The sequence below is a fragment of the Pocillopora verrucosa genome, chromosome 12 (assembly GCF_036669915.1).
Source record: "Pocillopora verrucosa isolate sample1 chromosome 12, ASM3666991v2, whole genome shotgun sequence".
Lineage (NCBI taxonomy): Eukaryota > Metazoa > Cnidaria > Anthozoa > Scleractinia > Pocilloporidae > Pocillopora > Pocillopora verrucosa.
This window is the reverse complement of record NC_089323.1, coordinates 1,082,231-1,108,486: the sequence shown is the minus strand read 5'-3', so window position 1 is coordinate 1,108,486 and position 26,256 is coordinate 1,082,231. Positions and strand designations below refer to the sequence as shown.

Below are 26,256 nucleotides of genomic sequence, written 5' to 3'. Positions count from 1 at the left end.
CACAAGGGGCATGATAAGCTTCAGGGTTTAAAGTGTAAAATTCTGTTTTTGTTTCGTTGGGCATTGTTCACAAATCTTTGGGAATAACACATTAAAGGTTTAAAGAATGTGTTGTCACAAATTCCGTCTGGCTTGTTTACCCCTAAATTGTGATAGATTGAGCTTAGGGTTTTCATGCAAAAAAATCGATTTGATAATGAGACCTGGAAAAAAAATTAGCAGGCATGAACGTGACGGATTCCATAACGGAAATTCATCAATTAACGAAAAAAAAAAAACACCAGCAAAATTGAGAAGCAAATTAATCCAGATGACGCGACCCTGATAGATCAGATTATCTTCATTTTATTCTCCTTTTTTCACGGCCAAATTAGTAGAATTAACCATTTAAGAGAGGTATGAAAACGCTTTCAGTGTACAACTGAGGTCGCAAGCAGATTTTTTTTCCTTCCGTAACAAAAAGGCGCATCCACGTTTGTTTGAGTGACGCTCGTTATTTTCGTGCGCGTATGCCGCGCGTACGCGGGCTATTTTTGAATCATAGTCCACCTACCGCTAAGGTCCTTATTTCAAATATTCACCCTTCCTGCTCATGGTTAATTAAAGCGTTGTCAGAACTTATCATTTGGGGGCAAAAAAGTTCAATCGAATTTTTTTTTTAAGGGTCGGATCCACTTCCTGCAGAGAAAACAGAAGAATCTTGAATCTCTAGATACCTTTATCTATGAAATTGATCGCAGTAAATCTTTATTTGATCAGGGTCAGTTTCTGACATGTAAAGAATTCCATTATTTTAAGTATTGAAGCCTTGCTTCAAGGAGCACGTAAATCTCATTCCTTATGCAATAACATAGATCTTATGCTCAGTTGCTTGGCTACCCTCGAGTTCATAGATTGAAATGCAAAAAATTTAGATAACAGAGCGGGTTTCGTTAAGCAGTGTATTTCATTTCGTTCGCTACATCACTGAGAAATTGAAAGAGAAATGAACCGAAATAACTTTAAATAATTTGTATCACATCATTACTTGGTCATCTTGTGATCAGCAGTATATTTATAAGTTCTGTAGTAGAAGCTACCTTTTATGACCAAATCATTTGAAACGTTCCATCCCAATATCTTCGTAAGGGACGGAGATCTTGCGAGATTTCAAGTAACCTTACGGATTGTAGCGTGGGTGAATTTGACACGTCTTTAACGGCAAGAAAGAACATATTTTCCTCAGCTTGAAAAAACAGTGGGGAGAAATATTGAGAGTTTGTAAAATTTATCACAATGTCAACTGAAACTTTGATATTTCCCTTCAGCAAAAAGCTGTAGGGGCGAGAGAAGGGCTTTTCTGGTAAATATCCCACGGGTAGAAGTTTTCCCCTCGTATTTTAGGTCATTAAACGATCTCGGAAATATCCCTACCGTTCGGAAAATGTTGAATTTTGTAACATAACAGATGAAAGGCCTCAGTTCATTCATACACCTGACTTAAGGTCTTCCAAGAAGACGCTGACGAATATAGAATGATTTCCTTCCTTTCGGAATAGTCAACAGTCAAAATCCCAGGAGAATTCCGGGGAGGATGTTATTACTGCGTTTGTTGTAGAAAGAAATACCGCGTAAGCAGAAGAAATTTAATATAACAGTGGAAAACAGCATGCAAAACAGCCCAACTTTGACCAAAGATCTATTAAAAAATCTGGACCTTGAACTCTTTCTTCTAGATGAGCGATTTCCGTTTCCTAACCAAATTAATTTAAGCATTAATCGATTGTTGGCCTCATTGACACTCTCAATAAAACCTTGTTTACTTTATCGCTTAAGTTACATCTGTAGTCAAGACATGCAAAGCAAAATCGGATAAATCTATCTTTTGTTTCTGTTCTCTGAACGATTAAAAAGATGTTGCTAAAAGCATTGTGCTTCTAATCTTCATACCTAACTATCAGATTCTCTCCACGCGCGCGTTCATAGGTGTTAATCGATCTCCTTTTAAGTGGACTTCTCATAAATCCAATCAAAAGGCCTTGTTTTTCAAAATTCAGTGCGGCAAATCATTTCAATTCAGTAACCGAGTTTAAAACAATTTGAACACTCGTACTTGGTCACCAGCATTCACCATAAAGGCGCATATCGCTTTGTTAATCTCTTCAGCCGTAGCCTTAATTTCTCTAGGATGGCGGATGCTGCTTTGCCAAAATTACGGACCACAATATTCTTTTTTTTTTTTTTTTATTTATTTATTTTTATCCAATCTCGAAATCTCGACGGCCTTGGGTTTCCCAAGTATCGCATTTCTTCCAAAGTTCTCGAAATCTAGAAGTTGTCCTTATACCCACGACTAGAGTAACTCAGCGTTATACTTGTGAACCGAGGACGAAAGTCTGTGAGAGATCGTTGTCGTGTGGAAAAACTACGATCCAAAGGCTGATGTATCGACACAACGGGGGTGAAATAGGGTATCGCATCTGTCAAAATTCCCTTTCCTCCTGTTAATCATGATCGGTTACCTTGCAATGATATTTATATATATATCTGAGTAAAGCAACGGGACTCAGAGGGTTGTACGGCTCAAATTCTAAAGTCACGATGACGGATTTTCCAACAGGGGTCTCGGCATCTTGGAGGTCTCAGTCAATTCGCCACCCATCAAATAAACGGAAATCTGGCTGAAATCTCAGCTCGCTGAAAAGATTGAGATTTCCCAAAGTGAGATCATCAGGCCGGGGCTAAAGTGAAATTCGTTGAGTCGTGTGAACTTGAAAGGGCTAGTCTACATATGACACTATACTTTTTTTGTAGGTTAGTATGGATTACAGAATCTATTTTAACCATAACTGACAGTCCTAAAGCTTGCATTAAAATTATTTAGAGCCGATGTAGAGAATTCTTACAGATGCTGAACACACAAAGAGCAAAGGTTGTTAACTGAGGAAGTATTTGTTCACGTACTTTACAAATTCAGTGCGTTAGTATCATTATTGAAACACAAATATGAACTGCAAAGTTCCTGACCCCACCCCTGAGCAATTTTTTAAAGGAAGGTTCCACTCATGCGCAAGTTCATTATGAGCGAGGAAACTGGTGGAGCAAATGAAAACGGGACTCATTTGCTATCTCGAGGTTCTAACGCAAAACTAAAATTCACTCCTGACAGAAACTTAAGGCCTGTTCAAACAGTGATGCTGGTAGATGATAGTCTATGATAGTTCAAACTATCATTCACTATCACTGCCTATCGTGTTTGCGTTCAAACCGATCATGATAGTTGACAAAATCACGCGATGAGATCGCGTAACTGTAAACAAATATGCACGCGCGGAGGTCAGCTATTTCGGTGGCATTTGAAATTTTTAGTCAAGCTGCGAGTTAAAGTTACTGAAGCCTTTCAGGAGGCAATGAGAATCAACTCCAAGAGATTTAATGCGAAATTTTGACGGCTACTTCTGTCATTTTACTATTTTCTATTTCAGTTTAAGACAGTTTTTAGCAAACTGCTGACCGAAAATCATTCACTATCATCCGCTAGTTCACACGGAAATTTTTCATCAACAATCATGCGAACTTGAAAATGTCCAAAGTACGTGATAATCGATGAGAGTGACAGTTCGTGCTCAAACACGCGTGATAGTTGAAAATATCCTCAACTATCACCTATCAACTATCAACTATAACCGTTTGAACGGGGCTTTAAAAATTGCAAACAATCAGACAGACAAAGAAACTGAAATAAAACTCTTCGCGAGAGAAAGCTTTGTTCGGCTTCTTGTTTATTTTTTCCCGAGAAATTCAGCAATAAGCCTCAACCTTATGCTCTAGATCACGTTTCAGGCTCCCTGATCTCCTCTCCTGTTTCAAGCGCATGGAACGAATGATGCGCTTCCACGAATTTTTTTTATAGTGGTTACATATTTTTTGATGCTTTTGCAGAGCTATCCCTTTCAAATTTGCCGATTTTTTCCTTAACCCAGGGTGTGAGCACTGTCATATTTGCATAAACGCCATACTTGTTTGGTAGAGCGCACTGATCGCCCCACGAAACCAACCCCGCGACGTAATGACGCCCGCACTTCACACAAACCAGCGGACCGCCGCTGTCATATTCGCATGCGTCTATTCGACCCTCGGGATGTCCTGCACACATGGCGGTCCCGTGAATCGTCCCGTTATAGGATTTTTCCAGGTTACACACCTCCCGAGAAATGATTCTAACTTTACCATCACGTAGAATGTCAGGTTGTATCCCATTCCACTCTGTGTAACCCCACCCAGCCACGTGGCACTCCTCATTAGGAGCGAACACGTGACTTGGGTGTGGCAAGCATGCTGGTTGTACGTAGTCATTGAATGTAACTGGACGGTCAAGTTTCATTATCGCTGCAATAGAAGAAGGACCTGCATGAGACAGTTTTGAGTAAGCGTTAACCATGCTAGGAGCCATTTTAATGGCTCCTGCCATCGCTGATCATGAGTTTGTTTTAGAGACTACAAGACGACTGGCCTCTTAAATCAGCATTCTGCAGCTTCTAGAAAGCGCTCGCACCTCTGCCATGTGTCAAAGGGGAATTCATCTCGATGAAGTCCTAATTTGACAGCAATAGTGCGATTTGTGTTTAACATGTCTAAGTACAAAATGAAACCTTCCCACAGAGAAATCGCGTGACGTCATAGTATGCAAAGTGCTAAGTCACCCAACCTTGAATCAGCTACTTCAGGGTATTTAGTTCTTAAAATAAAAAATAAGCGAAATGTTTTGAAGTATGTCATTTGCAATCCTTGTCAAATGTCCCTCTTTTAAACCATCCTCGTCTCTCGTTGTTCTAATGCATTACGTTCTTCGTTTTTATAGGTTCATATTTTCTACTTATCGTCAAAAGCACGAGCTCGAGAGATTTCAATACATAAATCCCATGGTACACCCTTTGACCTATTTACGCATTCGTCCTTGAGCAATCAGGTACACGATAAGAGCTAAGTATAGGCCGTAGTTTATCGATATCTTAACTCAGCAAAAATCTGTACAAGCATCAGTGGCTAGTAGTCGAATTATCCAAAATAAAAGATTTACTGAAAATTTATTCACGTTTATTCAGTTATTGATTTAACCGATCCTTCACCATAGATTTGTAACTTACTGATGTCATTCATGGGTGGAGTATCCTCAATTCCCTCAAAGAACATGGATTTGTAGTTTTCGTGGACTGTGATGCTGATCACGTTCCGTCTTTGCTCAAACTTGTCTTCTTGTTTTACGCGGTGATGATCTCCAAGGACTACTGTCCAGTCAGCAGGATTTTTGGATGTGTTGGGATCTGGGATAAAAATTGAAAAAATTAAGAAGCTGTTGATCCTCATATTGCAAGGGAGTATCCAGCTTTCCTTAGCATGAATCAATGAGAGTACCGCCACTCCCCCCCCTGCTTTCTGCTAGTTCCCTCCCCCCTCCCACCCATCATGCTGAAGCTTATCTCAGTTTCCTTCGTATGAAGCACCGTTGCCACTCTGGCGGGAACTGATCATCAAAGATTGGAAAGGAAAGCTATCATAATGTATAAAACCTTATAAGGGATGGCACCATCGCAGATTCTCCCCATTCTCCCCTCCATCTGCTAGCCCCCCTCCCCTTCTCCCATCCATCATGCTGAAGCTCATGCCAGTTTTCTTTCCATGAGGCACCAAGAGTGTTGCCACTCTGGTGGAAACTGATCATCAAAGATTGGAAAAGAGAGCTATCATGATGTATAAGACCTTACATGGGATGCCACCGGAATATTTACGATCGAATGTTCCTTTTTCCGCGACAACATGAATGCGTATTGTTAGCGAACAAATTAGCTCTTTCTTCCTGAAGGGAGCACTGATCACCTGCAGAGAAGTTGTTCATACAGTGGAACCCAGTTGTGGAACAACTCACAGTTACTCACAGTCTTCTCACGGTCTATTCACAGCTTTTTTCCTTTCCCCTCTCTCAGCTCTTCACCCGAAGTGATGATTTACATAAATATCATATCAGAAAAACCTACAATTTCCGACCTCATATTTGTAGAACGGATATCAAACAGTTTAGAATTCTCTGCCTATTGAAGTCAGAAGTTCCGAGTCTCTTTTGTCTTTGCTTACTGAAACAATGAGCAGCAGTTAATATCCAGGTGTCAGAGATGATTGCGCCGCCGCAGTAGTGGGTTCCATGAAAAAACAAGGCAGCCTGCCAGGGCCACTTCCCCTGAGAACTCTGGGAGCCACCCACAATCCTTTTCACGCGTGAGACTTTACTGTTTCGTATTTTTCTGAGCCCACAATCCTGAGGAAAAGCTGAATAAGGAAAAAAGTTAACAGTGTATGTTTAAAAACTTTCTTTCAATAAAAGTTAAATGACGCTATCTCAGTCTTCTTCGACAATCGTTCATATTGTGGTGAAATTCGAAGGGAATTCAAGAAGGTGAAAATCTTGCTTGTTTTTTTCAATGACGTTACAGAACACAACCCTCCTCTTGGACGATCAAAACAACATTATTCTATAAAACGCAGCAAAAAAAACAACAGCTTGCAAGGTTGGTGGCCCACTTATTCCCACATGTTCCTGATTTCCATGGAATAAAGCGATCAGGAGAATTACACTGACCGTTGGATGGAATACGATATCCGCCGGTTATACCGATGATTTTTCTCAGAGAAACTCGACAGCATCGTCAACATCTACCTTTATTTTCCTGTGAGGTTGCTAAGAGGACTCTATCAACGAAGAAAAACATTGTAGCCACAGAAACTATAACTCACCAAAATCAGTCGAAGATGAAGATGATTCGCCTGCCACCCAAAAAAAAGAAAAGAATCCCTTTAAGCTTAAGTCTTTAGGCAGCTGCATAACGGTCATTTTAGCTTCTTTTAAGTCAGGAGGAAGAAATGTGAACCCAGCGGGAGTCACTCGAAAACACTAAGAGACTTTGTGTCGCGCTATAGCCCCATAGTTTCACATGACCCTGGCTTACGCTTGCCTAAGTGGATACGGAAAAAAAGCGGACATTGTGGCCCATTTTCGGGCTATAATGGAGATGTTGGCGAGACATTGAGACATCGAGGTACAAAAAAAGTGTCTAGACGAGTTAACCCTCCTGTCCTAGGGCATGGTTTTGTTCCTGACCCCTTCTCCCTCCCCCAGATCTACCTGTTTGTTTTCACCATGGAAAACAGGACCGAGTAGAAGAAGTATGGATCAGTTTAAATTGAGAATGAATTTGCAGTAGCGTTAGCTTTGCATAGGGTTTTCAACTGGATGTCGTGGAGCCAAACCAAAATAAACTACGTGGTCACAACGGCCGATCAGACCAAAGAAAGATCTCAGAAAACGCTGATCAGATCTCAGAGTTAAAACAAATCGCCTGAAGCGCGGGAAAACAAGAATGACCGGTAGTAATTGGTTTTACTTTTGCATCTGATTGGTCGAGGTGGGGTGCGAGTTTTCTGGACCAATCACAAAGCGTTAGCGAAACCAAAACAACAGCAAACTTCTATTTCTTAATTCCCCTTTGAAATTTGCCTCAGAAAGAGCTACACAGCATTTTTTTACTAAGAACGGGTGTTGAGTTACATTCTCTTACAATTTCTTTGAGGAAAAGAAGAGAGGCTGGGGAGAAAGACGGGCTGTTATGTTCCTGCACTAATAATAAACACTTCTACCTCCAGAAGTCGATCGGAACAAAGTTACGTTATAACATAATTTATCTTCAGAGTTCAAAGATTTTCTTTCTGTTGTTTTGTTTTGATGGTACTGAAATCGTCCTAAGCTGAACTGAAAGAGACTGTTTTCGATCATAAAAAGACAAAGGAAAAACCAGTCTCTGAAAGCAGTCAAATAAGTTTCTACTTTACCCTTGAAATATCATGTTGTCGTGTAACTAAAGTTACAACAGATTGTTTTAATTCACTGTTTTGATTCCCTGCAAAGTTTAATTAAAAACCGATCAATTCTCGTCAAAATATTTGATACCAAACGGTAACTTCATAACATAATGTAAAATACTAGGACAGATGAATCGTTTGTTTTGCTTTCCTACGGATCAATCAAAAGTCGCCGTCATCAAGCCAATCTTTATTTTGTCCAGAACACTTGCGCTATCTTCTCAATCAAGCAAACTAAAACCATTCATGTCTTACTTACGCGCATTTTCTCGCGCTTCAGGTAGTTTGCTTGTAACGAAGACCTCATCGGCTCTTAGTGTTCTGATCGGCAATTGTGAATACTATGCTTTTGGTTTTCCGCCACTCAATCACAAAGCCCTCTGAGTCAGTAGAATGAAAACCAACGCAAAGTTTGAGAGGAAATACAAACAATATCAGCATGCATGACATGGAAAATTTCATTTAAAAAAAATTGCGTGAAAATCAAAATTGTTTACTCACCAAGAAGCGGTAGGATGCTTAAATAGATAAAACAGACTTTAAAAAGCATCTTGGTTGACTTTTACCCTGGTAATTACTGACACAGGAGGGAAAAATTGTAAACAATTGGTCAACGCTTAACTTGGAAAGGATGAAAATTAGACTGAACTTGACTTCATGCGGATGCCCGATGAATTGTACTGGACTGGACGATAAACGTACAAATAAAATAAATGCAAATATATAACTTCGAAGAGAAAATTGACAATCAGGATGAAAACCAATTGAATGATAGTGAGCGATGCTGGTGCAGGACAAAGAACAATTATTCGAAAGATCGTCTGTGAATTCTTGAGAAGGAAAGAGTGCGTGTAATTCCGCCTTCTAATGTGGATGCGACCATAATCTTTCTTCGATTTTCTCTGCTGCACGTTTAGCTCCTCAAGACCCCACAATTTTTATGAGAAATAACAGATTTTCTCTTTATTTTCATACCTATTTGACACTTTGTAAACCATTTGACCTTTGCAGAGTGTTACGCAGGTAATTAAAATGTGATTAATTTGTTTACCCAAGAAATCGACGCAATGTATGATGTTTCAATGATCACGAGCAGGTACTCGATAGAAATATCTGTTTGCTAGAGACTATTTAACTTCAAGAAATGAATCCTGTATCTGATACTGTAAAGCTTTTGCAATTTCCAAATCGTTTCGCACACAGTCGAGGCGAACTTACTAGATTAAAACGATCCGATCGCGCGTTTGACATTTGGTGATGTTTTCAAGAGAAAGAAGGCCTCTTGCGTAATGGGAGTTCGCAGAATGGCAAATCTGTCTTCACAAATTGATAGTAAACGCTTAAAAATGTATAAATCAATCCAGAGGCCCTTATCAACAATGGCAACGTAATAGATGACCCAGCAGATTACCGCTATATAGATTTTACGTTTTCCAGGGATTTGGGGATTCTCGCCTAACGAGAATCCCCATTGCTTCTGTTTGGATTTCAAGCTCAAAGCCCCTTAAAGTGACTCAAAAGTCCGTAGGAATCTTGAGTTCTTTTAATATGAGGACTCAATCCGCAATAAGGTAGAGGGAATGTAATTTGGAACTGAAGGATATCTGGGAATCAAACTTGTGTTTAGAAGAACCTCACCAACAATTCAGAAATGCTAAAAATTCAAGAGCTGAATTGCGGCTCATAGCCGTTGGATCCCATTCTTAATTAATGGTGAAACCTTTACTTACCATAAAGAACGCAGCAGTGTGTAGCATCACCCGCTAGCCAAAACCATACCTCGCTAATAAAGAATTGATAACTTCACAGCTTACCTACGATGTCCCAGAACTTCTTTCCCTAAAAATATTCCCCCTTCGAATGTACACTGTAGGTAGTGATCGTGCACTTCCCCAGTTGAAGGTCGAAAAACACCGTTCTGTTTGCGTTTTGTTTCGTAATTATGAGCGTTTGACCTAATTTTGCAGCCCAAGGACGAAGTGAACCCACACAGATGGTAACGTTGGGTATAGTAATAGAGAGGTGTAAACTTTCGTCACAAAACACCCACGTCATTTGTCTGTCTGGAAAGGATAAGGTGACCCAGACAAATGAGTCTGTAAGACCACAGCAGGGAGTTCTGATTTGACGCGTGTACGGGTATTTCAAAATCAAGCGCTTTGATCTTTGCCTGAATAGACATACGTGTAGATAGCTCATTTTCTAAAGCTGCTGGCGGTCTGGCTCGATGTTCCCAACAATGTGTAATGCAGATATCTCGGAGCCTCGAAGATAATACCAGTTTCATGTAATGGAGACGAACAGCCCTCGGGGCATGCCAATGCACATAATCAACTCGTCTGTTGGTTGTTCTAAATGTTTTGACGAACGAAAGCCGCTGTCGTCGCCATCTCAAAGAAACTTTAAGATGAAAACATCCAAAGCCGTACGTTTGTTTATTTCCGGGGAATCGTGAACGATATGTAGGCGGAGAAGCTACACAAAAATACAAAGGATTTTAGTTTCCTGTTTTATCGTTGCGCGCCTTTGTGGCTAGCGATAAAAGGCAGGAAATAGAGGATTTGTCATTTTTGTTTCCTTATTTATATCAGTTGTTTTTTGCGTTTTGTTTTGCTTCGTTTTCTACCCTCTTTATACTACAAGCAGCTAAATCCGTGGCTCAAGTAAAACGCAATCAGCGGGAAAAATTTCCTTGCGAGAACTCTTTAAAAAAGGACAGAAAAAAAGATGTTCGCGTGGCGCTTACCTACGGCCATCCGCTGATTTCTTGCGCGAAAAAGACGAACTGTTCCTTATCTAACCAGATCCCAGCGATTCCGCCCTGGGAGACACCGCGATCCCTGTTTGAAAATCCGAGAGAGAGACCTAACAAAAGCTATAAATTTCCTTGTAACGTGCCGTAACTTTATTTAGATAAATGCAAGGTACTGATTTTGCTGACAATACTTTTCAGTGAAACGGTGCCAAAGATCTTTCCTTTAAAACACCTTTACCATTTTCCTTTGTTGAACAATTGTCTTTTTCAGGTCATCTAAACTATATATTTTTGTCCTCAACAACTCTTCTTTAGAATGTTACTCCATCATCAGCTTATTATCACTGGTATCGTTCGTTACATTATCATACCACGATCTCTTTTTCTTTATGTTCCTCTAAAACTTTTCTACTTTTTCACTTTTCTTCCCCAGTAACTTTCACATCAAACAATGCTCGATACAAAACATACTGGTTATCTAAAATAACCTATGGCCACTTACTTTCCTTATAACCGTCTGACAGATTTTTTTATAAGGAGATACATTTGACAGTAATAAGGCAAATTAACCTAAATTGATTGACCCTGAACCAGGTCATGATCATCTGCCGATCTGACGTCCCTTCTAGACAAGACCGTACGATAAGACCGTACGATAAGACCGCACGCCTGAGAAAATTATTACAGAAGGTATTCTTAGCAACAAAATTATGGGTCACAGCAGTATAGGTCTCGATTATGAAACAACTACAGCTATTTCCCAGCTACCATATTCGGGAAAAGGATATCCGTCTTTCTGCGAAAGATAATTGACTTAATTTCGCGATTGTGTCCGGCGGAATAAAGAGGAAGGAAACTGCAAGGAATTCCACACTTCCCGGGGGCCGGTTTTTCGAAATTCCGTTGGCGATAATCCATGCAGGATAAAAAATTTATCGTGTCCTTAATTAATTTCTCTTGAAGTAAAGTGTATGTTACAGCTTACGTAAGACGTAACTGAAGAATAAATATGAACATTTAAAACTGTTCGCAGAGCTACAAAGCTAAATAAAAAAAATTTTGGCTAACTTTCGGTTAGCTTAATTCTGCTCTCATCAACGGGGTCCGATTCTCTTAATTTGAATCAATACCCGTTTAGAAATGTAGCTTTTGAAGGTTGTACTTGATTTGCGAATCCACAAAAGCTCAAAACAAAATGCCAAATCGACTTGGTGTATCCCAAGTTTTGTTTCCTCAAACAGATTTCTAGAGACATTTTTTTTTCGCAGACTTTGCATGGCAGCGGTTGTTTCTTATATTTTCATCGTCACAAAATTGTTGTGTCCGTCGTCGCTAAAACGACTGCAACTTGTGTGTACTTTATTCAAATCCGACATGTCTTTAATAACTGAGGAACAGACCTCTACAATACACAAACAGAGGCACACACCTCTACAATACACAAATATCACTACTTTATGTTTGAAATATCTGTACATCGGTTATGAACACAACGGTTTCTCGTTTGGGGACAGCGTATGAAACGTTCCTGAAGTACACGTTTGTCACCGTGCAAACATGGTCTCCAGCTGCTTTCCTTGTTGTAGAAGTGGTTGTTTGTTTTTTTCTGTTTGTTTCTTTGGAAAACATTAGCTCTTTACGGATCCCCTATGGTCGCTTTCACAAGCACCCACACCTTCAAAGCCTACGAGGCTGTTAGTTCGCGGACAAAAAGGTCTTGCTTCCTTCAACATTTTACACCTCGACATAAGCGTCTTCTTTGTCAACATCATGGTCGCCGTCATAAAATTCCCCTTCAAATCTGTGTGAAGGAATAGGAGAATACTCGTAAGGGACCGGCTATTTTCAATCGCCTGGAAGCGAATGGGGGGGGGGTTTAGAGGGATTTAATTGTGTCATGATAAAATTTAACTGATTCCCCACCCTCCTCTAAGGCTCTCTAGTATTCTAATGATCCCTTCTCATTGGCAGTCAAATTTCCACGCCCCCCCCTTAAACTGTTAGCAACGACTGATCTTCCCTCCGTTCCCTCTGAAAGCCATGTGACCCTAGGCCCCCTCCCCCCGTCCTAGGCGATAAATTTGACTGATCCCAAAAAGACATCTCAACCCCTTCTCTCTTAAAGTAAGAAGAAGGGAGGCGCTTGAAACCGAGCTTTACTAAGCTCTAACACCGCCCTTTCCCCCTACGTTACCTTGGGTCGTCCTCCTGTCTCCCATCAGGGTCTTCCTGTTCTTCCATACTTTCCAAGCACATGAAATCCGGGGGGACCTCCTGCATCTGTACACTGGGAGCGCCTGTTAGGCACTTAATGTTCTCTATGACAGTGTGCTTTATATGGTCCAAGTACTGAAAAAAAAAAAATTAAATTGTGGACAACGTTTGAACTGCTGAACACCACTACTTTGCATAATTTATTTGTAAATTTAATTTTGAATCAGCCAACATCAAACTTACCTGTTTTGTGTTCTGATTCTCTATTCTGGCTGCGATGTCTGGATACAGGGAGAAGTCTGGCGCGAAATACTCCAAATAGTCTGTGTGGGTGAATCGAGCAATCGAATCAAACGTTAGGATCAGCAATGTACATAGCATCACCCTAGCAGTGTGCAGGACGCGTGTCATGAGAACTTCGTGATGGGCCTCGCTCACCATAGAGGCTCTGTGGCTCAGCGGTAGAGCATCGGAGCGCAGAATCCGAAGGTCTGAGCTCGATTCCTCATGAGGACTCAGAATTTTTCCTTTGTCCCAAACTCGTAAAAAGACGAAAAACATTTTTTTCAATAACTTTTTATATAGCGAAGTTATTCAATCTTTAAGCACTGCGACATTAAAACTGCTCTTCGTTAACCTGATCGCCCCAAATTTCACTCAGAGCACGCTTTTAATTGGCTGTTTAAGGGAAAAGGTTTTTTCCTGGTTGTCATAGCAGTATTAGGGACCATATACCGCTATTAACCCTTTAATTCCCATGAGTGACCAAGACAGAATTTCTCCTAACAATATCATAGCAATATCGACCGGATAAGTGATGAGAATAAAGAGAAGTATCAATTTGGGGATAACAAGTTGATCCAATACTAAATTCTCTGAACTAACATTATAAGAACTGTATGGTCGACAGTAAGGAGAATTACAAATTTGATCTGGGAGTTAAGGGTTAACTAAGTCAGGCTTGATATCAGTTTACCGTTATAAGGAATATCACTTGAGATTTCCTGATCCACCAGAAGTGATGTTTCGTACGCCCTTCAAATAAGAAGAAAATCAAAGGAACAGCAGTGGAAAACTGTGCGGTCACCTTACATAGTTTTGGTCTGTGACAGCCTATCGAACAGCGCTCCATCACACAATCAAAGCTATCCAGATCACAGAAGCCAATAACAAAACCTACCAGCACCGGGCAACATTCTTAATGGTGTATCCTCCACCACCGAGAACCAACATTGGAAGGTTAAAGGTCTTCACGAATTGAACACACTCGCTGAAAATGGATTTAAAAAAACATATCAGCTGCTGCTGAGAAACTTTGGACGCTGGAAGCAATTGATAACAAAAGATATTTTGATTTCATCAACTGAGTTGATAACGTGAACTGGCCACTGTAAAGAGTTTCTAGAGCTAATATTTTCAGCTTCAGCCTTTTGTCACCATATTGGTAAGAACTTATGTCTTAAAAACCAAATGTCCCATTTCTGCAAGACACTATTCCAGTACCATATTTCAAAACATGACGCTAACGACATTGCTGATCGTAGCAGTATGCAGAAACGCGTGTCTATAGAACTTCAGTTCGTAATAGACCTCGGTCACAGTAGAGTCTCTGTGGCTCAGTGGTAGAGCATCGGAGAACGAAATCGAAGGTCTGAGGTTCGATTCCTTATGGGGACTCAGAATTTTTACTTTGTCCCACGCTCGTGATAAGACAAACATTTTTCTTCATTATTCCAGTACTTGGGGAAGAGAAGAGAGGCACTGTTAGAGTGAAGTGTTTTTCCAAAGAACAAAACTCAGTGACCAGGGTTGAACATGGCTTTCAAAAAAAACAAAGAGTCATCCAGATCTCCATGTCATAGGCATTTTGTCAATTATTACGCTAAAAACTCGGTCGCCACTTCTCCTGCTAGTTACAGAAGATGTAGATTAAACTCCACGATTCTTACCCGTGTCCTTTGATGCTGAGGTTAAAACAAACCAAGTCTATCGCACCCAAGTGAATCAGCACCACACTGCAATAATAAAATTAAGAGAGAAAGACCACAGTGATTACTGTTTAAAACTGCGCGAAAGATACTAACATGATATCTAGCCAATACAATACACAGCATGCTTTAAAATGTACTTGACGTGAGTTGTAAGAATTGTGTAAGAGCGCTTCTATGAGACCAAAACGTTTTTCATGCTACTAAATGCGTATAAAAGAGATTGATACCGATTACAATATTTACTGATCAGAAAACTTTGTCATTGCAACATCAGACTTTCACAACGTTTATGAGAAGGCTATCAATTATCACGGAAATCAAAACGCTGAATGATGACGAGAACGTTTTTGTGATTCTTACTTGTAGAACAATGCAGCTTGGTTGATAGTGGTTCACAACTGACTGCATTATGGGCTTGAAAAGATTGGCGTAACCTGTTAAAGGAAAGATTGAGAAAGCGCATGACACACATTTAACCACGTGAAATAACTCCGTGAGACACGCATTTTTATTTCTTCTTGGGTACTTTTTGGGGTTTTGGTCAAGCACCCACAACGATAAGAATTTCCTTACAACAAAGTTGTCCACACAAGAAGTGAACCTGGCTACAAAATGTAAATCATTTTAAACCTTTTAGATGTTGTATGTACCAAGGTGAGCTGTATTAGTTGAAGTTAAGTTACAGTGGTTCTCTTGACAAATCAAAGACGATTTTTGTGAAGGGAAAGGTATGAATTCGAAAGGGGACAAGTGCACGTGTAAAGTGGAGAAATGTAAACTAAGGAAAAGAACTACGGTCATGTGAACGACGGGAAAAGATTTCATCCCTGAAAGAATGAAATTAAGAGCTGTACCTTGATCATCTATTCCATCTCTCAAAGGAACATTTAGTGAGTAGTATCGTCCGTTCTCAACTCCTAATTCAAACATGTCTCCTGCAGATAAACAAATATAGGTCATGGTCTAACTGTTTATTTCCTGAAAAATCTAAATCCCACTGATAAGGAATCCAAGTCCACAACTTTGCATTATATGCTACCTTATTTTATTATTGAGTTACCGAGAACACTCTGGAGTGCTAAGTGACAGGTGTTTTGCTTACAATGTCTTTGTCTTGCGCTTGCAACAACTAGGAATATCATCTTTATTTGACGACTGAACTAAATATTTATGTCTTTAGCAATCTATCAACTATTTTTTTGATATCTCAGGGTGAAAGTTCCCATCTGAAAGAGACTGTCATGATAGCGTCTCGATCCCCAATTCTCGATCCTCGATACTCGATACTCGATACTCGATACTCGATACTCGATACTCGATACTCGATACTCGAGCCTCGAGCCTCGAGCCTCGATTCTCAATTCTCAATCCTCGATTCTCGATTCTTGATACATTCGAATATCGAGTTTCGAGTCGAGACGGTCAACTCACTTTGGGCGGCACTGTATCCAAACTTACCAGTTCCCGGAAAGAATTGGTTTCCATACTTGTGAAAGGACAGCGTCATTACCCGATCGGTCAAATAAAAGGCTTCCTACAAGTGGATTATACACACAATGTAAAAACATGCAAACTGTTAGTTTACACAAAGGAATACCCTATGAAATAGATATTTCTTTTGGTGTACTCATTCTCAAAACCGCACAATCCAGTTTCCATGGAAAACAATACATTTAAGATTTTTCCCAATTCTAAATAATTCTAGATGTTTACAGATGCAAATTAGGGATTTAAATGTAATACCTGCACTCCATCACCATGGTGGATGTCGATGTCAATGTATAACACACGGTTGTGGTACCTGAATTAAAATAAAAGAGTATGTCCCAAGTCAAACACAGTAGGTCAGTCAAGGTCTGATGATGACTTCCGCTCAGGTTGTCGAAACGTCAGTCACCACTACCGACAACAGTCCTTCTCAGGACTACACTCACTCGGACGATCAAACTACACTATTAAATGTAACTGCGCTTGAAAATCAATAAGTAAAAGAGCGGATCAAAGGTGCTTATGATAAGTTACCTTACATTTATATCTAGAGTTTGTACTCTTTTTCAGGAAAACAAATTTCAAAGACTTTTCCATCACTCAGATTGATTTTCCCAGGACTCCAAGTTTCACAATAAACCTTTCCATTCCCAATATTTCAAAATCAATTCTCCTAACGGTCTACATACATTTGTTATAACGTAAATTCTGAGAACCTAATTGCTTGAGTTAAGCCGATTTCCAAATCTTTCCAGGACCTGTAGTCTTTTTCAATATAAAATTCCAGGATTTCCAGGTTTTTCAAGACCCATGCAAACCCTGTATATCTCCTACAGCCCAGCTTGTTCTTTTATTCAAAAAAAGTATTAAAAAACAAACAAACAAACACATAAAAGGGAGAAAATGTTTTAAATATCACTACATGGAACTAAATTTCATGGATCACTCACTTTAACAGTTCTAGTATTGCAACCACAATGTCATTTACATAGCAGAATCCTGATGCCTAAAGAGAGAACAACACATAATACTAGGATCAGCTGTTCCAGAACCATTTTTCATTGAACAGTGAGAGTAATCCAGAATTGCATTGGCTTTACTATACTTCACTCTGTGATTGGTCCCTATAATGAACTTACTACACTAGAGAAAAAAAAAGTGAACTTTGACACTTAACCCTTTAGCTCCCCGTAAAAATTAACAATCAATTAGGTAACTTCTCCCTATAATAAAAATATATTATCCAGCAAACAGGAAACAAGAATACTCAAACTTATCACTGACAAATATAACTTGTTATCCTGATTTAACACTAAATTCTTGTTACTAATTTGCAAGGTAATGTGCAGCAGATAGAGGGGAGAATTTACAATCAGATCTTGGAAGTCAAGAGTTAATCTGACCACAACAAAAGTGATACAGCACTACTACATATAAATTTCTGATTCTTAGGTAACCTTAAAAAAAATGAGAAACAAAGTTAACACTTCAACAAGCTCACCTCGCATTTTTTTGCATGATGTAAACCTCCTGCCCAATTGACAGCAATGTCACAAACCTGTTTAAACAATAGAAACCTCAAAATTGGCAAAAAAAAACATCTTTTTAGATATATGAAATTCATATGTGTGCACTGTGGTGAAGAAACAAATATAAGAGATCCTTGCAGCAAAGAACAAGTACTGAACTAGTAGTTGAAATAAGACCTTTTGAAATAAGACCTTTTGTTCTTCAGAATTATGAAATTGTCTGTTCTATATCTTATTTTTTACCTACCCCTTGATTAAGCCTAACTGCACCTTCAAGTGAAGCACCAGTATAAATGGAACAGAAGTCAAACAGGCCAGAAAACACAGGGCTGTAGAAAAAAAAATACTTGTAAGAAAACTCAGATAAATGGTTTCCTATTCTCTGCTTAACCATGGAAGTTGTTATCTATCAGTATCAATGGTTTCACTTCCATGAGAAGGTTTCAATTTTCAATAAAAATTTAGTAAAAAACAGACATACAGAACCTTTCTATGTTTCCAGAATTGCATAGGATGACATATGTGAGTTACGTGTATCAAAAATAATGAAGTCACTCTCTTTAACAAGAGATTTCCTCCAATAAAGGAGAAATTTTAACACAGGTTTAGAATAAGGTATTGGCATTAAAAAGAAAAATAAACACAGAAGGAAAAAATAACTGAAACAAAAGATGGAAAATACTGACCAGTCTTCTCCAACATTAAAGTTGTTCAATGTTTTGTTCTGCCCTGTGTTTTGTGGTGTTACCCTGCAATGATCAAAACAAGGCCAAGACAGTGAATAAATAAAACTTGCAGAAACATACATGTAGATTAAAACATTAGCGAATTTAGGAGAATGACAGCTGGAAATCATGCTAGATTCAGAAGCATGAAATTTCTTAGAGTTCTCGTACCACTCACCTTCGTAGAAATTGTATGTAGTCACTGGAATGAAATCTGCACATGTCATGATAAGTTGCCCTATAAGGCTTGTACACCTGTAGATAAATAGGAAATGTGTACAGTCGAACCTGTATTTAGCAGCATGGTATTAAGCCATTGCCCTATATTAAGCAGTCACTTGTTAAAATCCCAGATTTGTCTCCTCATAATAATTGTAATCAATACCTTTATGAAGTGGTCACCTCTATAAACCCTTTAACTCTCAGAGTGACCAAGACAGAATTTCTCCTTACAGTATCAATACAATATCAACCAGATAAGTGATGAGAATAAAGAAAAATATCAATTTGGGGATAATTAGTTGATCCAATACTAAATTCTCGTAACTAACATTATAAGAATTGTATGGTTGACTGTAAGGAGAATTACAAATTTTATCTGGGAGTTAGAGAGTTAACCAGCTATGGTTACCCTCTGAGGGTAATCTCTTTGTACTGTCCTCAACTTGTATTGAAAGGTTACTGAAAGTGGGATCACTCAAATAAAACTAAGAATAATTTTTCAAGCAATTACTTTTCATCCACATTTCTCTCCCAAAATCAAAGTATGTTGTATTTTCAAGTGAGATTCTGTACATTAATGGCTCAATTATGGCATAAAATGGCATTGGTTGTCATTTTGTATAATACCCCCAATCTAGAGAACTTGTATTTTAGCGATCAACTTGTAATATTTAAACAGTCACCCTCCTATTCCTTGTGGGAATGGTTTGACTGAATAGATTGTACAGACTGCATAGACTTTGGATTCCCCAAGTAAACAGTATTCACTGTACCTGGGGTATCCTAGCTCAAATTTTTCTACCTGCCCATCAGATGAGCTAAAATCTTAAAAAAGTGGCAGGAATTAAAGTGAAATTCTAGTCACTGGAAAAATGATTTAAATGAAATGCACATTAAACCTTTTACATGGCGTTAACATCAGTATGCATATTCTCTGTACTGTTCTCTATACATTTCTGAGGGCTCTGACAAGGAGAATTTGTTTAACAATCAAGAGCTGCTTTAGTTGGTGATCATTTTCTTTATTCTCATGACCTTAATGTGTGATTCAGGGCTGATATTGTAGGGAGAAATTAAATGCTGGTCAGTCTTGAGGGTCAAAGGGTTACCATTGCCATACCGTTGTCTGAAAATGTTTTTTTCATTAAAAGTTTTGACCATAAACACTTCTGATCATTTAAACACAGTTTGACTGTTGATTAACAAAACAACCCTCAATTTAGTTGGATATTTAATCTGAACTTTCAACAGTGTCAAAAGGGCTGAAAGCTCACAGTGGAGGGACAGTTACTCAACCCTTTTTACACCCCAACATCAGTATGGACAATCTCTATACTGTTCTCTATACATTTCCTAAGGTACTGGCAAGGAGAATTTGTGTAGCAATCAAGAGCTTCCTTAGTTGGTGATCATCTTGTTTATTCTCATGATCTTAATATGTGATTTGTGGGTGTTAACGTGAAGGTGGAGATGGAGGTGAAGGTTGAGGGAGTGTGTCATGCGATACCAAGCAAGCTTGACCTGATCATGATGATGATGATGATGAATGTGAGAAGAAATTAAATGCTAGTTTCTCTCAGGGGTTAAGTAATTAATCAAATCAATCCTCTTGTAGAGAGGGCCTGAGGTCCACTGATTGTGTAAAACTGTGGTTTGGGTTAGACCATGTACAAATAACTGACCCTTAGTGTTTAAGCAATGGCTTGCAGAATGACCACTGAACCAAGGGACACCAACTGCATTTGCAGCAAATATGGATGCCAGTGTTTTTAATTCCCAAAGCATTCAAAGGCAACAATATTGAAGGGCCTGCGTAGTCATGAGGCAAGCTCCTAAAATTTCATGCTTAATAAACAACTTAACAATAAATATTTCATAAATCAACATCAAATTAAAAGACAAAAATAGATATAGAACCCCAAAATACAAACTGAGACAAATTTAAAGAGGTCTCACCTCCATCTTCTTATGAAGAGCATAGTTGAACACAAGATTATGGGTTAAAGTAAGTCTGTGAGGTTTCATTGGGTGATTAGGGCCTGAAAAAAAATATAACATTATTTAATCCTTTACACCCTAACATCAGTATGCATATTCTCCATACTGTTCTCTATACATTTTCTTATGCGCTGGCAAGGAGAATTTTTTTTAACAATCAAGAGGTTCTTCAGTTGATTATCATTTCCTTTATTCCTCGGGAGAGGAATTAGATGCTAGTCCCTCGCTGGGATAATAAAGGGTTAAGTCCTAGTAGCTTATCTGTGATATTCTAAATAAACACACATGATGCTCACGCAGTCAGAGTTTAACAGGAGTAACTGTAGAAAAATACATTCAAAAAGGAAAATGTTCTTATCCAAAGGTAGCTAAGTTTATTGAAACAGCGTATGACTAGTTTTACAGTACTTTGAAAATTATGAGATAGACGAATTAACAAATCTAACATGATTACAAGTATAAATGATTCTGTCACAAAAGGAAGACATAATTCCGATATATGATCGCACTAACAGAGGGAAACGCACCCTCAAAACATGTGCTGATATAAAACAAAGCAAAATATATTCATTCAAAATGTAACAACCTTGCCAGGAACCTAATTAACAAAGAACAAACATACCATAGTGAAAATTTCCAACATCCTCGTCGTAAAAGTAGGCCACTCTTTTCTTCGCCATTATATACTCTTAAATTGCAAGCTCAAGTTAATCATAGCTTTAGAATAAAGCGGAATCGACCCCCAACATTCTCAGAAAATCCTACGATAGTGTTGACATCTTCGAAGGAGAGGTTCACAAAAAGTCCGCCATGATGCATGACGTCACGAAAACTCGACCCAGTCTCTTTACTACGAACGTCTCAAAATGGCGGGAAGGTGAGAACAGCAGGCTGTAGTGCATCTCAGAGTTTCTTTGCAACTGCGAATTTTTCAGTGGCGCAGGTAAGCTTTGCTCAAAAAAATTTTTATTTTGTTTGATTTTAACTCGATGGGTCTTGCCTCAGGGACCTCTAGCTTTAGTCTTCAGCTCTATTTTGCAAAACTTTGTGGATTATTGATAAATGTAAGTAACAACAATGTTGTTACTTACATTTATCGAGTGCAATTAATTAACCTTAGACCTTTGGATTCCGTGCACTGATGCTCTACCACTGAGCCACAAGGTTCAGTTATGCTCAAGTTATGTTCCAGAAACTGCTAAAAAGATTGTGTATATATAGAAATTTTTTTGTGCTGGTCACTGAAGGCTTAGTCTCAATAAAGGGTTTAATTAGCCAATTATCTGTCACTCATTTACCAAAAAAAAATTTTACCAAGCAAACAATCTTAGAGTACTAATTGAGCTTGGATGACTGTGCTCTCAAAGAAAATCATGTGCTATTCATGGTTTGTCTCCTATTCTAGTTTTATCAAAGTTTTGTTATGTCTTCCTTTACACAGCTCTTATGTCACAGAAACAAACATTCCATCTTGATTCACCAGCCAGAAAATTCTTTGCCTGTCAATTACAGCACTGTTCATTGAGCCATAACAGAACTGAAGGACAATGGTTGTACAAGAATGGAAATGTGAAATTTTGTTTCGATCAAGTTTGGGTGCAAGGTATTGTTGTTCTGGTGGGAGCTGATGGAAATGACTTTTTACTGGATGATGGTACAGGTATCACTGAAGTCACAGGTGTTACCAAGCTTGTGAGAGATTTTTCCCTTCATAAAGGTAGGTATTGTGGATGAGATATTATTTAATTAATGATTGCAGGGTGTGAAATTAACTTTTTTTTTCTGACAGCCACTCTGCTCCTAAATTCTTCGAAGAGGTAGCCAATTCAAAAAAAGTTGGTCGCCGTTTTCAAAGACAAACAAAACCTTTTTTACACTGTCATCATTCTAGAAATTAAGTTAGGGAAAAGATCTTTAATGTGCTACAAAGTGGACACTAGGATGGATGATATGCCACGTTCAAGCTCACCTAAATCCAAGATGGCATCTAGTTATCAATCAAGATGCATGTGCTGCGTTTTGGAAACAAACTTAACAAGGAAGTTTGCCACAGATTTATCTTTGCAAATCTTGTTAATTCACTCTATCTCTAGGTAAGGTTATGATGAAACATTCTAGTTGCCAATTTGGCAACTAATTTTCAGGATTTGGTCGCCAAAGTGAAAAATTTAGTGGCATTGGCACCTGTATTAGGTGCAATTTCATGCCTTGCATTGTCATACTAGAAAGTGTTCAGACTGTTTTCAGTCCACTGCTTGTGCCTAATCTCTACAGAGATTGAAACCAATGAACATCACAGAATTACTTGAAAATTTTGTGGTGTTGGAAATCAAGGAGTAATAAGCGTTTTCTCCAATGTGATTAGTGTTAACACAAAAACTGTACCTGAAATATTCTAAGTGTTTGCGGTTTTGTCTGAGAGATGCAGTGGTCTTATGGTTGGTGCACTGGACTCTGAGTCTAGAGGTCAGACACTGACGGGGTCTTTGTGTTGTGTTCTTAGGCAAATAGTTTACTTTCGCAGAGCTTCTCTCCACCCATGCATGTAAACAGGTACATGGAACCTGTCATGGAAGCATAATGAAGTGTTGGGGTAGCCTTGTAATGGACTAGACCCCATGCAGGGGGGTGGTTGGGGGGGGGGGAGTAGTGATACTCCTTGTTGCTTCATGCTATGGAAACTAAAGTTAGCTCTGACTGGTTGGGCTACTTGGATCAAGTACAAACTGTACCTTCTGTAGTGAACACACTAATAAATTCTCAAAACTTGTTTAAAATTACATAACCATTGTTATCTGAAATACATATAGAGATGATTTAAATAACAGTAATTTTCAGTGATAACAAACAAGGTAAATGAAATTATAGGAAGAACGGGCAGCAAGAACATACCTGACAGTTAGGATATTAGTGCGAATGATGTGGTGATACTGTGCAGAGGTTGGGGACCAGCAAACTGCTGAATGATTGTTGCAACACCTACTTTTACCTCATGGTTTTCAGAAACTGATAATAAGATCTTACTTCATAAATTGTGATGACTGAACCAAAAATCTATGACTTTTTTTATTCTGTTTTATTGATTTTTATTGATTTGTCCACTCTAACCTCTCAGTACCCTTTCAACTTTGCCTATCCTAGCAAGTAAGCAAGACACATATGAACCTAGAGTATATGGACTAACTCATTAACAAGCTCTCCTCAGCTAAGTTGGTTGTGCATCCTTGTGCAAAATTTAACCTGCTAGGCACTGAGACATTCTGTAGAGCCTTCTCCCTTGCATTTTGACCAATGCTCAATATCCCTGAGGTATATTTTTTATTTGGTCCAATAAGATGAATCTTTAAATTATCTTAACAGGAATGTATGTGATGATTGCTGGAAGACTGCAATCAGTAGGCAATTTTGATCAGAAACAATACCCAACCATCAAGGTATTGAAAATTGCCAACCTCAGCAGTAATCCTCAGAGTGAGATGTTATGGATGGTGGAGGTAGTAGATGCCCAGTCTAAATCTGGAATGAACAGAAAATAGAAATATACCATATACGGGTATTTTCATTTTCATTTCATTTTTTGTTTGTTTTTTGTTTTGTTTTTTTTTTTGTGATGACATTGGTTTCGAGTGAATCAGACTTGTGTCCTTTATGATCTATGTACGTGTTAAAATAAATGCGCGTGGTCTTCAGATTGTAAATATGTCTTAGTTTGTCAACACATACCTGTAGACGTCGGCTTTACAGTCGACCTCAGAGCTTTGATTCCAAGAAAGTTTCAGCACAGCTAACATGTGGAAACGAAGCAAGAGAATAAAAACCGCGGCATACATATGGGGTCATAGAGCAGATTAGGCAACGGATGTAAGAAGACGAGAGGGTAAATGAATTGGCGTTATTCACATTTTATTTCGTCGACTCAGGAAAGTAAAACACTTGTACGTTAATGTCATTAACAAAGGGGAAATTTAATCGCAATTTTAAGGAAAATTCAAGTTATGTAATAAGCGTTAAATGACATAACATACCCAAACTGAAAATTGTGTTACAATTTGCTACAATCTCTATATCTCTACAATCTCCGCGTGTCTAAACTGTTTGTCATGGTTTCCGATATCAAATTTCCAACCGTGTTTATCAGTCGCTAAGGGTATCGCACATTATCTAATATGGAAACCATAGGAGATATCTTGTGACGGCTTCGTCAAAGTCTAAGAAATTTTGCTTAATTTTGTAAAGATTCTACATCATGGAAGGTCGTCACACCCGAACAAGAAGCAGCTCCAGCGCTTCAAGTCTGTTCTTCCCCGCACCGAAAGTACCTCCTCAAAAGGGTAATTTCGTAATGACCTTTTTCTCGTGTCCTGTTGGCAATGTCGAGCAAGCGTCGTCTTCAACGCACTCAGCGCGCCCCAGAGCCACAACAATCGCGGAGAATACATACAAGATGAAGCCTGAGAAACGATTTAGCGCTGCAGAGGTTCGAAGCATCATTGTTCAGCATCTACAGTCGCTAGAGTCGCAAACATACGAGGCGAAGAGATGCAGAGAGCTCGCTAAAGGTATGTCCAACTCAATCATGAGCGACTTGAAACAGCTTGGCTACGCTCGGTTTAAATTCGTGTGTTCCGTGACGATTGGACAAGTAAAAGGGCAAGATGTGAGAATTGCCAGCCGTTCCATCTGGGACACTGACTGTGATACATTTGTATCAGAGAGCTACCATAACGACTCTGTATTTGCTGTCTGTGTTGTGTTCGGAGTTTATCAAGAGTAGTTGGATCGCTGCACATGACAATCACGTCTTTGCGTCCTTCAAGAATGACTTGATTTCTGATTGACTACTATCTGAGGGAAGCTACAGTTAAAAACTGCCTAGTTTAGCTCCGAATGTCATACTCTCGTGTCAGAAAATTGCAAGAACAGTGCATCTTCAGTGAAGTTTATCCAGAAGAAGAAATTGCGATTTAAATCAGCGTTTTTATTCAGAGCTGGTTTTCTCTCTGGGCGCCATATATTATGTCGAAACTTCACTTCACACTGAAGGAAATTGCCAATACAATGCATCTAAACATACTTATTTCAAACAAGCGTACGCGCTTCAAATATACTTTCAAATATTTGGTTAATCAATATCGAACGTGTGACGAAGGTTTGATCGCATATTTTCGTATCCGGTTTGGTTTATGCAAAATTGTGAACAAATTAAAGTTTGATCAAACTAAATGGGTTGAAGAGAAACTTTTCAACTGCATTTACATGGCAGAAAAAAATGGAATTAAATCTTATTAACGTTAATTTACTTCTAGGTGTTTTATCACTCAAAATAATTTGATGACCTCCTAATTAAACTGTCATCAAAACCTTGATTTGTTATGCTGTCATAGTGATGTAATAAGAGTAGGTTTTTTTTCACAAGAACTTCCTCCACCCAGGTGGGGTCGGTA

General features: G+C 38.8%; 3 protein-coding genes across 6 annotated transcripts; 1 reads left to right on the top strand and 2 right to left on the bottom strand.

Moving 5' to 3' along the window:
* Positions 1–15: 15 nt before the first annotated feature.
* Positions 16–10,221, bottom strand: LOC131769606 (transmembrane protease serine 11D). 4 transcript variants are annotated; one of them, XM_059085331.2, is made up of 7 exons: positions 9,705–10,220; positions 8,942–9,010; positions 8,392–8,467; positions 6,769–6,798; positions 6,112–6,303; positions 5,127–5,303; positions 16–4,368 (listed from the first exon to the last, which is right to left on the bottom strand). In XM_059085331.2, the coding sequence occupies exons 3-7, from the start codon at positions 8,438–8,440 to the stop codon at positions 3,896–3,898; spliced, it is 921 nt and encodes a 306-aa protein (XP_058941314.2). In that variant the 5' UTR covers positions 8,441–8,467; positions 8,942–9,010; positions 9,705–10,220; the 3' UTR covers positions 16–3,895. The 4 variants fall into 4 exon arrangements, with proteins under 4 accessions (XP_058941314.2, XP_066015453.1, XP_066015451.1 ...); XM_066159356.1 differs by lacking the exon at positions 8,942–9,010 and having other exon boundaries at positions 9,621–10,221; XM_066159354.1 differs by having other exon boundaries at positions 8,392–9,010.
* Positions 10,222–11,984: 1,763 nt separating this feature from the next.
* LOC131769605 (histone deacetylase 3) lies at positions 11,985–21,623 on the bottom strand. Its single transcript, XM_059085329.2, is given in 18 exon segments — positions 11,985–12,446; positions 12,840–12,994; positions 13,103–13,182; positions 13,836–13,894; positions 14,040–14,129; positions 14,809–14,837; positions 14,839–14,874; positions 15,211–15,284; positions 15,705–15,785; positions 16,309–16,384; positions 16,594–16,651; positions 17,289–17,344; positions 17,840–17,896; positions 18,115–18,196; positions 18,554–18,616; positions 18,771–18,847; positions 20,771–20,853; positions 21,435–21,623. Coding segments are annotated over 18 exon segments (1,281 nt in total). The 5' UTR covers positions 21,493–21,623; the 3' UTR covers positions 11,985–12,379.
* Positions 21,624–24,233: 2,610 nt separating this feature from the next.
* LOC131769614 (dynein light chain Tctex-type 5-B-like) lies at positions 24,234–26,127 on the top strand. Its single transcript, XM_059085341.2, has 2 exons — positions 24,234–24,365; positions 25,049–26,127. The coding sequence occupies exon 2, from the start codon at positions 25,059–25,061 to the stop codon at positions 25,584–25,586; it is 528 nt and encodes a 175-aa protein (XP_058941324.2). The 5' UTR covers positions 24,234–24,365; positions 25,049–25,058; the 3' UTR covers positions 25,587–26,127.
* Positions 26,128–26,256: the final 129 nt, after the last annotated feature.